The following is a 15,682-nucleotide window of genomic DNA, read 5'->3' on the forward strand; positions in this document are numbered from 1 at the left end:
AAAAGTCCTTCTAAAAATTTACAAATCAAATACAGATTTATAGTAAAGCAATGGAATTTTCCCAGAAATGCAAGCATATTAGGACATCTGTTGATCTAAGTTATCAAATCAGTGAGTCAAAGGAGAAAAACTAAGTTTATTATATTAATAGATAATAAAAAGACACTTTACAAAATTCAATATTCATTCTTCTTTTAGTAAAGAGGAAGTTGTCTCATATTATCATGATTAAAATATGTCTAAACCCAAATATTGATAACTGTATTTGAATGATTTTCTGAGTGTATTCCCAAGTTAGGATCAAGGTAGCATTTATTAATGTTTGCTTTATGCTCCATAGACTATGAGAAATTTGAGTTTTAGTCTGGAATTCGAAGCCATTGAAGCATGTTAGATAGGGGTATGACCCAGCCTGATTTCTGTTTTAAAATTATTCTGGCTGCTGTGAATAAAAAGGATTATATAGGAGAAATTTGGAAAAAGGAAAATCAGTTAGATGGCACTAGATGATAATGGCTTGTACTGACAGTGTCAGAGGAAATAGAAACAGACAGATTTGAGGTATATTTCAGAGATAAAATATGTAGAATTTATTGATGGATTAAATATGAAGGGGAAGGAAATTAGATTAGAAAGGAAAAAGCCAAAAAGGGCTTACAGATTTTGGGAATCAGTATTGATGCTGCTGCCTAAAATGAGGCAGTTTAGCTTCCCATTACACTGGAAATCAAATCCAAACTTCTTAATAGTCTGTAAAACCCTGCTTGATGTGGCCCAAACCTACCTCCCCATTTCCTTCTCTTTCCTTGGTGTTCACACATTCTAGCCACCAAGGTCTTTCCTTTGTGTTTTGAGTTCATTAAGCTGATTTCCTAATCTCAGGGCTTTTGCATTTGCTGCTCATTCTGTTGGAAGACTCAAGACCATGAGTCAGCAAACTGTGTCTATAAAGGGCTGGGTAGTGAGTATTTTAGGCTTTGTGGCACGTGGGCTTTGTGGCAACCACTCATGTCAGTGGTAGCCATTATGTAGGGCAAAACCAGCAGGAGCTGTTAGGTAAATAGTGATGGGCATGACCAGATTTAGCCCTTGACTGCCCCTGCTTGGCTGTAGTTTACCCTTGCCTGAGGTCTTGGTATGGTTCTCTCATTATTATTTACATTCTTCCTGGAGGACAACTTGCCAAATAAGTTAGGATCAAGAAACTTTAAAATGCTGTATACTCCTTTAGAAGGTTCCATCCCTGGTGGCTCAATCGATAAAGAATCTGCCCACAACATGGGATCCCCAGGTTCTATCCCTGGGTTGGGAAGATCCCCTGGAGGAGGAAATGGCAACCCACTCTAGTATTCTTGCCTGGAGAATCCCATGGACAGAGGAGCCTGGTGGGCTACATTCCATAGGGTTGCAAAGATTCAGACATGACTGAAGCAACTTCGAATGCACTACCTCTAGAAATACAGTGCCATTTATAGAAATTATTTCTGATAAACTGTGAATGTACACAAAACATGGAGACATTCCAGTGATATAGATCAAATACCCACCACCCCAGGGAATTTATATAGTAGAATCCTCTGCAGTCATTAGTGACACATTGAGGCTGATTTAATAATAGAAAACAAGAGTCAGCAAACTATACCTGAGACCTGCCCCCTATTTTTGTTAATGAAGTTTTATTGGAACACAACGTCACCCATTCTTCTTCCTGCTGCAGTGGCGGTGTTGACACCAGTATGACTTGCAAAGCTGTATTTTCTGACCCTCTACAGAAAAAAAAATGATAATATTCTGTAGTATGGTTCAAGTGTGTGCATGTATACCTGTGGCGGATTCACTTTGATATTTGGCAAAACTAATACAATTTGTAAAGTTTAAAAATAAAATAAAATTTTTAAAAAAAGAGAAAAAAAAAAAAAAAAAAGAAAAAAACTAGAAAGCATTGACATAGTGAATTTTTTCCCCTCTTTTGTTTTTCTCCTTTTTGTTTATCTTTATTATTTAAGCTTTCTATCCTGGACATGCATAATTTTTATAATGAAAGTTACTTTAATAAGGTGAATGATAAAACCAATAAGACATAAAAATAAAAAACTAGCTGAAAATTTTAAAAGATAAATTTAAAGATAGTTAAAAGTTAGAGGCAGGAGAATATTAACAATAGTATCTAGTTTCATGGGTACAACCACAAGTAGTGTCCATTTCAGACTTCAGTATATGATACTTAATTGGGCAGCCGTTATTTGAGTTTCTCCTATGTGGTGTTTGCTATAAGGATACAAGCAAGTATGGTGCCTGTTCCAAAGATTAATCTGGTAGGGACAATGGGATATGCTTAAACACTGATAAATGCCATAAACAATGTCCTGAAGGACTTTAAGAGCTTTTGTTCTGGTTAGGAGATAACTAACACCCAAGTAAAGCAATTGTTCAATGATATATATTGAGCTACTCTTCTAACTTTGTTTATGGTGCCTTTTGATGTAAAGGAGTTTTTAAATTTTATAACCAAATTTGTATCAATGTTTTCCTTTATGCTTGCATTTTCTAAACAGGTAGCCAAATACCACCACATCTCCCTCAGAGGTAAAGCGTCCCATTCTTTTCTGTCGCTATGCTTATCTTTTATACAGCAGTACCATGCTGTTTTAATTAAGGTATCATTTCAACTGAGGAAGACTTAGTTCAGATTTTGGTGTCTGAAATATTGCTTTATATTTTAGGGGTAATATTAAAAAGCATAACTCACAGTAAAATGTGAATTGTTAACCTGAGCATCACTAGTCATTAAAGCCAATTTAGACCAACCCTTTAAATTCAAAAAAGGTTATTTGGTTGCTCCTGTTCTTAAATGTTACAAGAGTAGAGTTGGTGACTGCTCTGTATGGGGACACTCCTGTTTTGTTTTGTGCACCTTAGTTGGTTGTAGAATAACCATGACGTTTGCCTCTTCTTGACAGTCTTAAGAAGCACCTCATGTTGAGAGACTGGTTCAGTGTTGGGTGATTGTCCTGGCCTTGCTGCCCTTTTGCAGTATTGTAAGGAGCCTTAAGTAATTGATTTTGGGAGATGGGAGGGTTTATGTTCTGATGGAAAACTTTTTTTTTTTTTTGATGGAAAACTTTTTAAGTGCTTTCCTTGCTGAAAAACTAAGATATGCATTTTTAATCAAGAGACATGCAGTTTCCCAGGCACAGTTGAAAATTTTATCTTGGCTATTTGTTTGAGTCCCAGGTGATTCTAATATGTTTGGTTACATAGAATAATTTTTCTAATGGAGTAATTTTTTTTTAATTCTTCAACTGTATTAGGTCATTTATAGAACATGGCCATAAAAATTTGATCTAGCAGAAAGAGCCGTGGCCTTTCACATGGTATCTGTAACACCTAATACTGCTACTGCTAAGTCGCTTCAGTCATGTCTGACTCTGTGCAACCCCATAGATGGCAGCCCACCAGGCTCCCCTGTCCCTGGGATTCTCCAGGCAAGAACACTGGAGTGGGTTGCCATTTCCTTCTCCAATGCATGAAAGTCAAAAGTGAAAGTGAAGTCGCTCAGTCGTGTCCGACTCCTAGCGACCCCATGGACTGCAGCCTACCAGGCTCCTCCGTCCATGGGATTTTCCAGGCAAGAGTACTGGAGTGGGGTGCCATTGCCTTCTCCAAACACCTAATAGGCCCTCTAATGTTTGCTCAATACAGGACAGCAGCACTGAGCTCTCATGGTAGGTAGCTCTGTCATCAAATATGTGCCTCCCTTCACCGTAGTTCCTTCATGCTTGGAGCAAACCTGCTGATTTCTAAATGCTCTTCAGTTCTTGAAAATTCGGTGATTTTTATGAAATCGGTACAGGTTATGTAGATTAACATTTGAGGTTTTTATTGGTTCCACATAGATTGTGTACGTTAAATAGAGTATTTCCCCACAGATCTTGATGCTTCTGTCGTTTGGTTTTGTTTAAATGACACTGTCTCAGTGATCATGTCTGAATACTGGCATACTTTAAAAAATATTTCTCAAAGCAAAAATACCTTAGAAGAACTTCTGGAAGCTATTTGAGGATGAAATGGAGTAGGGGGTTGTACAGTAGTTTCAACCTTCTTTCTTTTCCAGATTTACTTCAGTAAATGTTCCTTTTGCTCACTAATAACCCAGGGAGTGGACTTTTTTTTTTTAATTTAGATTTTATCAGCTAGGAATGTGAATTTTAACTGTGGGCCTTGAAGTCTTTAACCTGGTTGATAATTGATGTTAGGAAACCAATAAGAATTTAAATGTAATTTACTTTCATTTAAGATAGGAAGAATCTGTCCTTACATCACAATCAAAAAGTTTCTTGCATGTGGTCATTTTCTTCCCATAGTTCGGAAACTCTTCCTCGTTGACAGGGAACACCCATTACATGTCTACATGTGACCTTAAAGTAGTCTTGAAACTGTCTTTTGGAGTGTGTGTATAAACATTACACAGGGTAAAATTTCACATGTGAATGGATGACTTATTATTTTAGCAGTGCTGACTAGTTTCCGTTGCTTTTAAAGTGTCATATAGTTAAGAAATACCTTAAGAAATACCAACCTATCTCAGGATTCTGAAATAAAAGAATGTTCATTTTACTGGTTGTGAAAGTCATCCAGATTTCTGGGAACCAGGCGTATGAACATTTCAACAGGATTTTGCTATCAGCAAATCTGTTTTGGTTTCCTGTTCTGGCCTCCCTACCTATCAGCTACATTAGTGCCCTCGCCATTACGGTTCTCCTTTCTTTTACCACAGGAAAATTGTCAGGCCTCTTTCTCTAGCATTTCGGGACCCGCCTGACAGGAAATTTTCTAATTGCCGGAACAGCTGGTAGGGAAAAACTTTGCAGGGGCTTGGCCTTCCCTTTCTAACTTAAGTTTTACCGTCAGAAATTCTTTTATCACCATCATGGTTTCGTAGCCATGTTTAAATTTCTGTCTTTTCGTGTTCGCTCTATACAGGTAAGCTTTGTTCAACTTCTTTAAAGACTAAAATGTTTCGGTTGGAGCTAAGTATAATTACACTAATTAAACAATTATTTTACTTTATATGTTCTTTTAAGTAGCTTTTCAGAATTCAAAACCAGTTCTTAAGGAACATTTAAAGGATGCTATTTCTGTTTGCTTAAAGTAAACCAGCTATTTATATTATACATTTCAACTCTGTGTATTTTCTACAGTTATTTTACATTGGCTTTTTAGTGCTAAAGTAATTTTTATCTTGTTAGTGTGTATAATTTTGTATTATAAAACAGATGACTGTAACTCTCAGTATTAAACTAGGCCTGAACAAAATTGGAAACGTACTAATATTTACAAGATTACCATGTAATAATAATGAAAGCAACATTGTAGGAGAATGTCTTATTTTAAAGTCAAGAACTTAAAAGCAGAGTTTTGTTGAAATTAGTTCTTTCAAAAATTTGAAGTTTTTAATCAATTATATTTTAAGCAGGTAATTTTATCTTGGAGTAGGCACAGTTTTTAAAGCATAACTTTGTTAAAATGTGTTTGTGAATGATAATTTGCATTGTATTTAATCTAAAAGCATGCCAAAATCAACTTGATATTTTCCCATGAGAATTGTGCTGTCCTCCTGCTTTTTAAAGAGAATTAAATTTGTTGATCAGGATTCCCGACTGGGAGAAAACTTAGTGCTCTTTGCAGCAGTTATTGAGAATATTAGTCTGGGAAACTAGCAATGCTCTTTTTTCAAGCATAGATTCAAGAAACTGGTTGGAATACTCTCTTAAAGAATTTGATTAAATGAGAAATGTTGAGCATATTTATTATTCATTAGCAAATCAAGTAAATTGGATTTGGTCAAATTGTAATCTAGAATAAATTAAAATGTAGTTTCTCACCACAACTTGAATAAGCAGCCTAATTATGTGTCACAGCCAAAAAATTAGCATATCTTTTTAAAATTAAAAAAATGTATATTATAGAACTATAAGTATCTATATAGAAAGCAGTGTTTAATTTTGGATTATATATAATCTTATAATTTCATTTGTCAGAGTTTTTTTTTTATGATAGGCCACAAAATGATTACATATCCATGAGTAGAAAATACTTATGTATTGACTTTTACTAAGGAATATTTAAATGTTTTATTTCCAGCTTCAACAATGTTTTCTGATATTAAAAACAATTTTAAAAATACAAATGCCTTAAGAACACACTTCCTGATTCAAGGGAGGGGAGGAAAAAGGAAATCATGTATACAAGGCAGGGCATAATGCCAAATGTTGAATCACTCTTTAAAATCAGTTAATGTCACCCAGTTTGGTTTTTTGATGTTTGGATGATAAAATATTATGTTTTCTATAACTCAGGTAGGCAGCATCAATTTCAGTTCCTTTAATCCTTTTAAAAAAACATTTTAAGAACAAAATTCTATTTTTTCCCTTTCAACTTGAAAGGAAACATTGAGTTAATTTTTCCCTATTAAGGGAAAGACCTCAAAGACCATTTAAGACAAAACCTATGGACCTTTTCTTGGTCCTGGGAAACAAATGAAGTGACCTTTCTCTGTGACGGAAGGAGCACCAAAAGATCCATCTGTCCATGAATTTTCTTCTGCCATTTTTCTATAATGTCTAAAATGATACTCTTTACAAATTCCAAAAATTACAAATTTTTTTTAACTGAACAGACTTTGTTTTATCTATCAGGGTCATATCTCAACAAGTGTTTACCCAGTAGTACGTTTTTGAAACCCTGGGTAAATTCCTGAAGAGCAGTTACTTTTCAGTATCTTAGTATTGCTAATACCTAGCACCATGCTGCTGCTGCTAAATCACTTCAGTCATGTCTGACTCTGTGCGACCCCATAGATGGCAGCCCACCAGCCTCCCTCGTCCCTGGGATTCTTCAGACAAGAACACTGGAGTGGGTTGCCATTTCCTTCTCCAATGCATGAAAGTGGAAAGTGAAAGTGAAGTCACTTAGTCGTGTCTGACTCCTAGCGACCCCATGGACTGCAGCCCACCAGGCTCCTCCGTCTATGGGATTTTCTAGGCAAGAGTGCTGGAGTGGGTTGCCATTGCCGGGCCCATAATCTGAATTGCCTTCTAACAAAAAGGAAGGACCCTAAGAGAATATGTCATAGATCAGAAACACTTCCATCAGGACCAGGCAGTCACGAAGGAAAAGTACAAGAGCTGCCTGAGTTTTAGTCCCCTCTTGAACCTTTCCTTTTCTTCCTCTCCTTCTCACTCTCTGATCCGAACACTAGTTTCCCTGTGTGCGCCACACTGGCCTTCACACTGGTTTGTCCATTTGCCTGGAATGCTCTTCCCCCAGATGGTTGACTCCCTCAACTCCTTCAGGAAATAGCGTCTTTTCAGTAAAGCCTGCCCTGGTGTTTTTATTTCAGATTGCAAGGCCTTCTTTCCATCCATGCACTTCTGATCCCTCTTATCCAACTTAATATCTTTTTTCCACAGTATGTATCATGTTCTAAGATGAACTTACTATAACTACTATTACTAGTAGTAATACTACTACTACTTATTATTATTAGGTCTCTCCCAGAACAGCAAAGATTTTGTTCTGTTTCATTTATCATATGTCTCAGACAATTAGAAGAGTGCCTGGCATGTATTAGGTGTTCAATAAATAAATGTTTAAATGGATGAATGAATTAATTCCCATTCATAAGTTGAGAGGATTGAACACCTAGGCTGGAGTGCCAAGTGTCTGAAAGTGCGGGGAATGTAGATGAAGGATACAGGATTGTGATGTAGACCAGCTGCCAGCCTCACAATTTTACCTACAAGTACACCTTTATCAAATAAATGTGGACTTTGTAAAAATAAAAATATGAAATTTGTTACAACTTTTTTTAAATACGCAAGCTAAGTTTTTGTGATAATGAATGGGCAGCTACTGCTGCTGCTAAGTCGCTTCAGTCATGTCCGACTCTGTGTGACCCCATAGGCGGCAGCCCACCAGGCTCCCCAGTCCCTGGGATTCTCCAGGCAAGAACACTGGAGTGGGTTGCCATTTGCTTCTCCAATGCATGAAAGTGAAGTCGTTTAGTCGTGTCCAACTCTTGCTATCCCATGGACTGCAGCCTACCAGGCTCCTCTGCCCATGGGATTTTCCAGGCAAGAGTACTGGAGTGGGGTGCCATTGCCTTCTCCAATGAATGGGCAGATATCCATATATCAGTTAAAGTGCAGTTGTGCTAGAAAATGTAAAAATGTGAGCCTCACAGAAAAATTATAATGGTTATAATGTATAGTTCTCCTCTACCTCATTGACAAAATTCTTTTCCCATAAAATTATAGTTGCTTCACTGTATACTTAAAGGCAAAAACACAATTTTACAAACTATCAAGCTGTAATTCTATGTTTTCCTATGACAGATTGATTTCAGTAACAGTTGATTTAGTGACATAAAGATAGGTTTGTCACATGTGAATGTCAGTCTGTCCTTGGTTATCTATATCTTCAGAAATTTGATATTCTTCCCTGCATCTATCTCATTGGATTCCAAATATGAGCTGGAAGAGCACGCTGTTGCTTTCCTGTTATCCAAGATTGCCCAAGCATTAGTATAACGTCCTAATTGAACCTCAAGTTCATTTCTGAAATATTCATGGTCCAATAACTTGGAAAGACTCTAACATAAAGCACAATTTGGGAATCAAGATACCAACCAAGGATATCATGCCTATTATGCTACTGTGACTTCACTTATACGTAAAAGTAGATAGAAAATGGTTTACTGATATGATTAGTAAAAATTTCAACTGGGAAGGAAAAGAAAAATGTGTTGGGAATAGAACAGTGGCAAGGTTTTGGAACTTGAGCCATAGACATTGATCTTTTCTCTCTACCCCCAAGGACGATTTTTATATTCTCTGCACTCCCAATTTAGAAAAAAATTTTTAAAAGTCTAATATCCTCAAAATGATTGCATCCATTTTGGAGAGGATGTGGTAGGGGAGTGGAGGAAAGTGCTGTTTAAAAAAAGAAGCTGAGAAAAGAAGGATTTGAAGATTTATTTTAAAACAAGATTTACCATAATAGAAACTTTGGTATGAAGGTGGGAAAATAAAGTCAAGGATGTCTCTCAGAAAAGAGACAGAAACCAGGAGAAAAAAAGATGAGAATTAAATTCCAGATATACAATGTCCAATTGATAGAGTTGTTGTAAAAAGAGAAACCCTGAAGAGTAGTTGGAAGGAATTTATCAAAGAAATGTTAGAATTCCACCAGAGTTAAAAAATTCAAGTCTTTAGATTATAAAGGTTTACCAAGCATCTAGCATTCTGAAGGAGAGGAGACCATTTTTATCTCACTTAGTGTGGAATTTCAGAAATACAAAAACAAAGAAAATTCTTAAAACTTCCAGAAAGAAAAAGCAGGTCACGTACTAAAAAGTGTGTATCAGACTAGCATCAGCAGCAGCGCTGACTGCTAGAAGGTAGTGGACGAATGGCGCCAACATTCTTGGGCAAGGTTGTTTTTATTCTAAAATTTGGTAGGAAGCCAAACTATACAAATGTGAAGACAAAATAAAGACATTTTCAGATGTGCGAGATCCAGAAAGTTTTCTTCCACATCACTTTTCTTAGGAAGTTAGAAGGGAGTGATCTAAGAAAGAGAGAAACGTGGGAAACTGAAAATAGTAAATTCAACCAGGAAAGCACTGACGATACATCCCGAGATAATACCTATGCAGCAAGGTCTAGAGAACGACCCTTCCTGAGGGAAGGTAAGAAAGGCTCTCAGAAGAATAGAAAGTATGATTAAAAGCTAAGATTTCAAGTCCCCTTGAATTGTCCCAGAAGTCACTGTTAGGGACCGTATGAAAGGAAATTTAATAAACCTCCTAGCCTTCGTTTGAACAATGTATTGTCATGAAAATGCTGCTGCTTGTATAGGCATTCAGCTTTTAGAATCAGGCTTTGGGGAGAGCAAGAAGAATTTGGTAGTGGTTACAAGAGAGGATGTTAATTTTCTTAATATTAAATTAAATATTAATACAGCCTTAAATATTAATACAAAGAAGCTATCAGCAGGTGGGGGGTAATTTGAGGAAAAGAATGTATGGGCACTATTACCCTCCTACAAAGTGAAGAGTTAGGATCCTGTCTAAAACTTATCAAAAAAACGAGAGGGTTTTGTGAAAATAATTATCAGATAGTAGGGAAGAAGATGATGGATGGCAGGGGCATATAAGTAAGTCCTTCATCTTATTTTTAAATCAGTAGGCATTGTCATAAAGTTAATAAACTAAAAAATTATCAAAGTTAGTGCAGAAAGAATTAGATTTTTTTTTTAAAGCTTAGGTATGGCAGTGAGAAGAGACTTGCTTTTCATCTTAAACTATTCTGCCACTATTTGATTTGTTACCCATGTGTAAGTATTACTTAGATTTTAAAGACAAAAAATTTAGGAAACAGAAATAACCCAGCTTGACAAAAGACTTTATAAGGGAATGTTGGGAAATAATGCCAGAAAAAGCAGTTGAGACCATGTTGCAGAGGACCTCCAGTGCCAAGGTGAAGCACGGCATTTAATTTGGGAAAACTTGGAGAAGTTTTTGAGCAGTTGGTCATGTAACTGGAGCATCTACTTTCAGAAAATGAATTTGTCAGGAGGATGAATTGGAGTGGCAGTGGCAAAAAGGGGCATGATGAGTGACCAAGCTAGTTTCAGTTTCCTACAGGAAAGGTAATGACGGATTATATCTAGACAGCGTTACTAGAAATAGAATGAAAGGTATTCCCAGTACTGTGCTTAATACATAGTAGGTGCTTAGTGCGGTTATTCAAAGGAAAGGAAGGGTAGTCATCAAAAATGAAATCTTTCTTGAATAGTAACTGCTGTTTATTGTGAGATCTATGGCCTGATTGTAGCTCACACTGTGGAATGAGGCTTGATTCTGAATGCCTGTGACAATGCAGAACGGTTATAATCAGTAATCCTTCCCTGCCTGTGTTGCATTTTTATTTGTGACAGATAATTGTAGTGGGTATTTGCTATGAAATATAAGATGAAAAAATGTTGCAGCCTAATAAATTACATCCCACTTAACCCAAGGAAAAAAGTGCTAAAATATACAGCGTATGATAATAGTCTGTGACAAGCTTATGTTTCTCGTTTTGTTGGGTTTTGTTTTATTGTAGTTTTGGGCTGATTTTTATGTGTCTTGATTAAATAAGGTGTATTTAATCTTCTGATCTCAGGGTAAATAAATAATTGAAATTATATGTATACTTATATGTACTTTCAGCCTTTCTCTTCTGACACCTTCTCTCAAATATAGTAAAACCACTACCATCTTTAACTATCCTTTTCTTAACTCTAAGATGAAGAGTTCCATCTACTGTTCCATCGTGCTGGAAAGACACTTTTTTTTCTGTCTAATCCTCCATCCAAATGTTAAATATTTTTTGATGTTGTGTTTTAGAGATATCCCTTTCTCCCCTCTCAGATCTCAGGCTGTCCTAGAAACAGGAAGTAACTTAGATATTTCAAACACAATAAATTTCAGCATGCTAATTCAGATGGCCTTGCTGAGGGTAGACATTTCCACATTTACTTTGGAATATGTTTCAACCCCTCTCCCCAATAATCAGGTTTTTTTGTGTATAGTATTGATTCTACCTGATACAGCCACATATCAGAGCATAGCAGATTAGTCTGATCTGTTTTCAGATTTCTTTACACCCTATGCCCTCAGCCAATGAAACTAATTATTCTGATTATTTCCATTAGGAAGCATGAAGACTTGAAAATATTCAGTGCTAATGTTATGTAGAGGTTTAACTGGCCTGTGTGGTTGGCTGGTATTATTCTGTCTCTGACATTTAACTTAAAGTATATTTGCTTGGCATGTGTTCTCTTTTTACTTGATGGGTCAGTAAAGGCAGTTTATGTATGTTAACTTGAGGATTTCTAATATGAATACACTAAATTTATATTGTTTGATTTATAGCCAGAGGAAGTAGCTCTAACTCTGTTTTATCCCCTTATATTTGCATCAACAGGAAGAAGGCAGTATCAAAGAAATTGCAATCACACATCATGTAAAGGAAGGACATGAAAAGGCAGATCCTTCCCAATTTGAACTTTTAAAAGTATTAGGGCAGGGATCATTTGGAAAGGTAAGTCATGAATATGTACTTTTTAAAAAGTTGTTTTTTGAAATTAATGTGTATTTCATACAAATGGGGAATGGAAATATTTTATTGAAATACTACTGATCTCCCTACAAAGTGGTATTTTCTGTGTTTTTATAATTCTCACTGTCAATAAGTGTGAGAAAGTGAATAAAGCCATTCAAAAGTACATTAGAAAGTTTTGTAAACTGGCAGTATTCAGTTCATTTTATCTTCACGGCGTTCCGTTCATTTTATCTTCACAGTATTCAGTTCAGTTCAGTCGCTTAGTTGTGTCTGACTCTGCGACCCCATGGACTGCAGCACACCAGGCTTCCCTGTCCATCACCAACTTCCGGAGTTTACTCAAACTCATGTCCACTGAGTCGGTGTTGCCATCCAACCATCTCATCCTCTGTCATCCCCTCTTGCTTCTGCCTTCAATCTTTCCCAGCATCAGGCTCTTTTCAGATGAGTCAGTTCTTCACATCAGGTGGCCGAAGTATTGAAGCTTCAGCTTCAGCATCAGTCATTCCAGTGAATATTCAGGACTGATTTCCTTTAGGATTGACTGGTTTGAGCTTGCAGTCCAAGGGACTCTCCAGAGTCTTCTCCAACACCACAGTTCAAAATCATCAATTCTTCAGCACTCAGCTTTCTTTATAGTCTAATTCTCACATGCATCCATGACTACTGGAAAAACCATAGCTTTGACTAAACCGACCTTTGTCAGCAACCTCTCTAATTGCACTTCTCAAATGATTAAAAAACCACAAAATGTTCCTGTGATACACTGGTCTCTTTTTGAGGCTTCGTGTAGAATTGGAAGGTGATCCTGCGTTACATTCTAACACTGCGTATCAGTCTTTCCTCTGGAATATCCCTAATTCCAGCAGAAAGTGAATAGGTACATCCAAGGAAATAGGGTTGGGGGTTAGCACTACAGATATGAAATTGGGGGACTTCTAGCTTGTCTTTAAAATGAATGCAAAGGTTGCATTCTAATCAGTGATATCTGTGTCTGTTTTAATATCTAAAAATATTTCCCAAATCTACTAGCTGAAATTGCAACATCTTTATCATTTTTCCCCCTGTTGCATACCTCAGGAGCACTTCCTGTACTCCATTTTGGGAAATATAGCTTTATAATCACTACTACTTGACCTGTTTATCTAGTACATTTCTCAGCAAGAGGAACTTTCTGAGAGTGCATTCAACTTTAACCATGCAATACTTCTTTGCCACCTCGCTGAGGAAGCATTTGAAGATAACATGTTTTGCAAGTTTCAAAACAACACCAGTTTTTCTCTCTTGTGTATTTTAATGGGACTATTTAGCAATTCTTGGCTAACATAGGTAATCTGTTACAGCTGTTAACTTCTTCCAAACCCAGAATGATATTTTTAATCCAAATACAGATTAAGTAGCCAAAAGAAGATAATCGTTGCAAGTTTGTGCTCTAGGTCAGCCAGAGGTAGATTCTCTTTCTTTTTTTCCTACATACTTGCTATTTGTGCTTGAGCAAGTTACTGAACCTCTTAGAGCACCATTTCCCTCTTCTAGGCAGTCATCAGGTATTAAAGTTCTCAATGTTCCATTCTAGGCTCCCTTCTCCTCACTCTCTACCTGCTCCTAATTACTTTCTCTATGTCCACTATCTTAATAAAACCCTTGTACAGCTGACCTAAGAGATTTGCACCTTCAGTCTAGATTGTGCCTCCAAGCTCTGAACTCTATGTATAGCTACTTGTTTTTTTTTTCTTTTTGCATACCTTAAAGTCAATTTAAATTCAATGTGTATAGACCAAACTCATGATTTTCCCCTAACCCCCAAACCTTTCCTGTTTTATTTTTCTCCATCACTATGAATGGCATCCATTCTTAACATATCCTTCTAGTCCCCACCCTTCCCTCTCCCCTCACCTCTACCAATATGATTTGTCCACAAGTTTTGTTGATCTAGTAAAGATTTCTCAAATCATGCCTGTTTTCTCTTTTTCCCTGCCACTTCTTCAGTCTATGCCACCACCATTTCTCCCTGACCTAATGAAGAAGGCTCCTACCTTGGGCTTCCCAAATTTATTCTTGCCTCAAGCCATTATTTACAGGGCAGCCAAGAGGAGCTAGTCTTGTACTCCATCCCCTTAACCCTTTGGTAGCCTCCCTTTGCTTTCAGGAGAAAGACGAATTCTTTAAGATGATAGAGGAGCCCCTGAGTCTGCCCCCTAACTACCTCATCAACATCGCTTTATATACTTTTCGCTACCTGTGTTCTGGCCACATGGGCCTCCTTTTCAGCCTGTAAGCAAAAGCCTTTTGCACGTGCTGTTCCCTCTGCCTGAAACACTGTGTCCCACCCCACCTCTTCCTCCTCTGGTTAGCTCCTGTCATGCTTATGAGCTCAAAGAAGTCTTCCCAGCCATCCTGGCTAGATCATATTTGTCTCTTTTACCCTTGCAGAACATTACATACCTCATCTTCACAGCACTCACCACAATTGCAGTCTTTTGTTTGAGTAGTTATTCATTAATTGGCTATCTCCCACACTAGACTATATGTTCTATGAGTTCAGGGGCCATGCACGCCTTGTACCATGTCTCAGTGTTGATCCTGTAGCACGGTACCTAGCATATAGTTCTGGAAAGAATTAATGAGTAAATAATGTCCTACCCTCATAAAGTAGTAGTGAGAATTAAATCATGTAAGCTCAAGCTCATAATATCTGCTATGAGATTGTATTATCATGTAATTTATTACAGATAAACCAAAATAGATGGACTTATTTCAGTATATTATATTTTCAGGGAACATAATATTGAAGTTTCCAGGAGTTAGCATGCTTCTCCCTTTATTTCTTTAAGAGTAACTTAAATACCTTACTAAAAATAGCAAACATTAAATATAGGGCGTCTCCTTTCTTACTCATCCTCAAAAGCCAATCTAAGCCAAGGAAACAGGGATGACCTGTCACAGCCTAGAATAGCTTCATGGGGGAGTTAGAAAGGTCAGAAATGCTGGTGGGAGAAGATCCAATGGCATCTTGGACTGCTGCTGCTACTGCTATGCTTGACTGGTGACCTGCCAGAGGCAGCGGAATAAGAGGGCCCTGAGCAGAAGCACAGAACTGAGTTCAGTTCAGTCGCTCAGTCGTATCTGACTCTTTGCGACCCCATGAATCGCAGCACGCCAGGCCTCCCTGTCCATCACCAACTCCCAGAGTTCACTCAAACTCATGTCCATCAAGTCGGTGGTGCCATCCAGTCATCTCATCCTCTGTCGTCCCCTTCTCCTCCTGCCCCCAATCCCTCCCAGTTTCAGAGTCTTTTCCAATGAGTCAGCTCTTCGCATGAGGTGGCCAAAGTATTGGAGTTTCAGCTTTAGCATCAGTCCTTCCGAAGAACAACCAGTCCTTTCGAATGGACTGGTTGGGTCTCCTTGCAGTCCAAGGGACTCTCAAGAGTCTTCTCCAACACCACAGCTCAAAAGCATCAATTCTTCGGTGCTCAGCTTTCTTCACAGTCCAACTCTCACATCCATAC

At 37.5% G+C, this 15,682-nt stretch overlaps 1 protein-coding gene across 5 annotated transcripts in view; it reads left to right on the plus strand.

Annotated features, from left to right (window-relative positions):
- The window catches only part of RPS6KA3 (ribosomal protein S6 kinase A3), a 110,951-nt gene that overhangs the window by 40,962 nt on the left and 54,307 nt on the right, over positions 1-15,682 (plus strand). For 4 of the 5 annotated variants that reach the window (XM_070366022.1, XM_070366019.1, XM_070366020.1 and 1 more), the window contains one exon: positions 12,033-12,149. In XM_070366022.1, the coding sequence (XP_070222123.1) occupies positions 12,033-12,149 (117 nt within the window). Of the gene's footprint in view, positions 1-4,848; positions 4,984-12,032; positions 12,150-15,682 lie in introns of those variants that run through there. The other variant, XM_070366023.1, reaches the window with a different exon arrangement.

The sequence above is a fragment of the Bos mutus genome, chromosome X, assembly GCF_027580195.1.
Source record: "Bos mutus isolate GX-2022 chromosome X, NWIPB_WYAK_1.1, whole genome shotgun sequence".
Taxonomy (NCBI): domain Eukaryota; kingdom Metazoa; phylum Chordata; class Mammalia; order Artiodactyla; family Bovidae; genus Bos; species Bos mutus.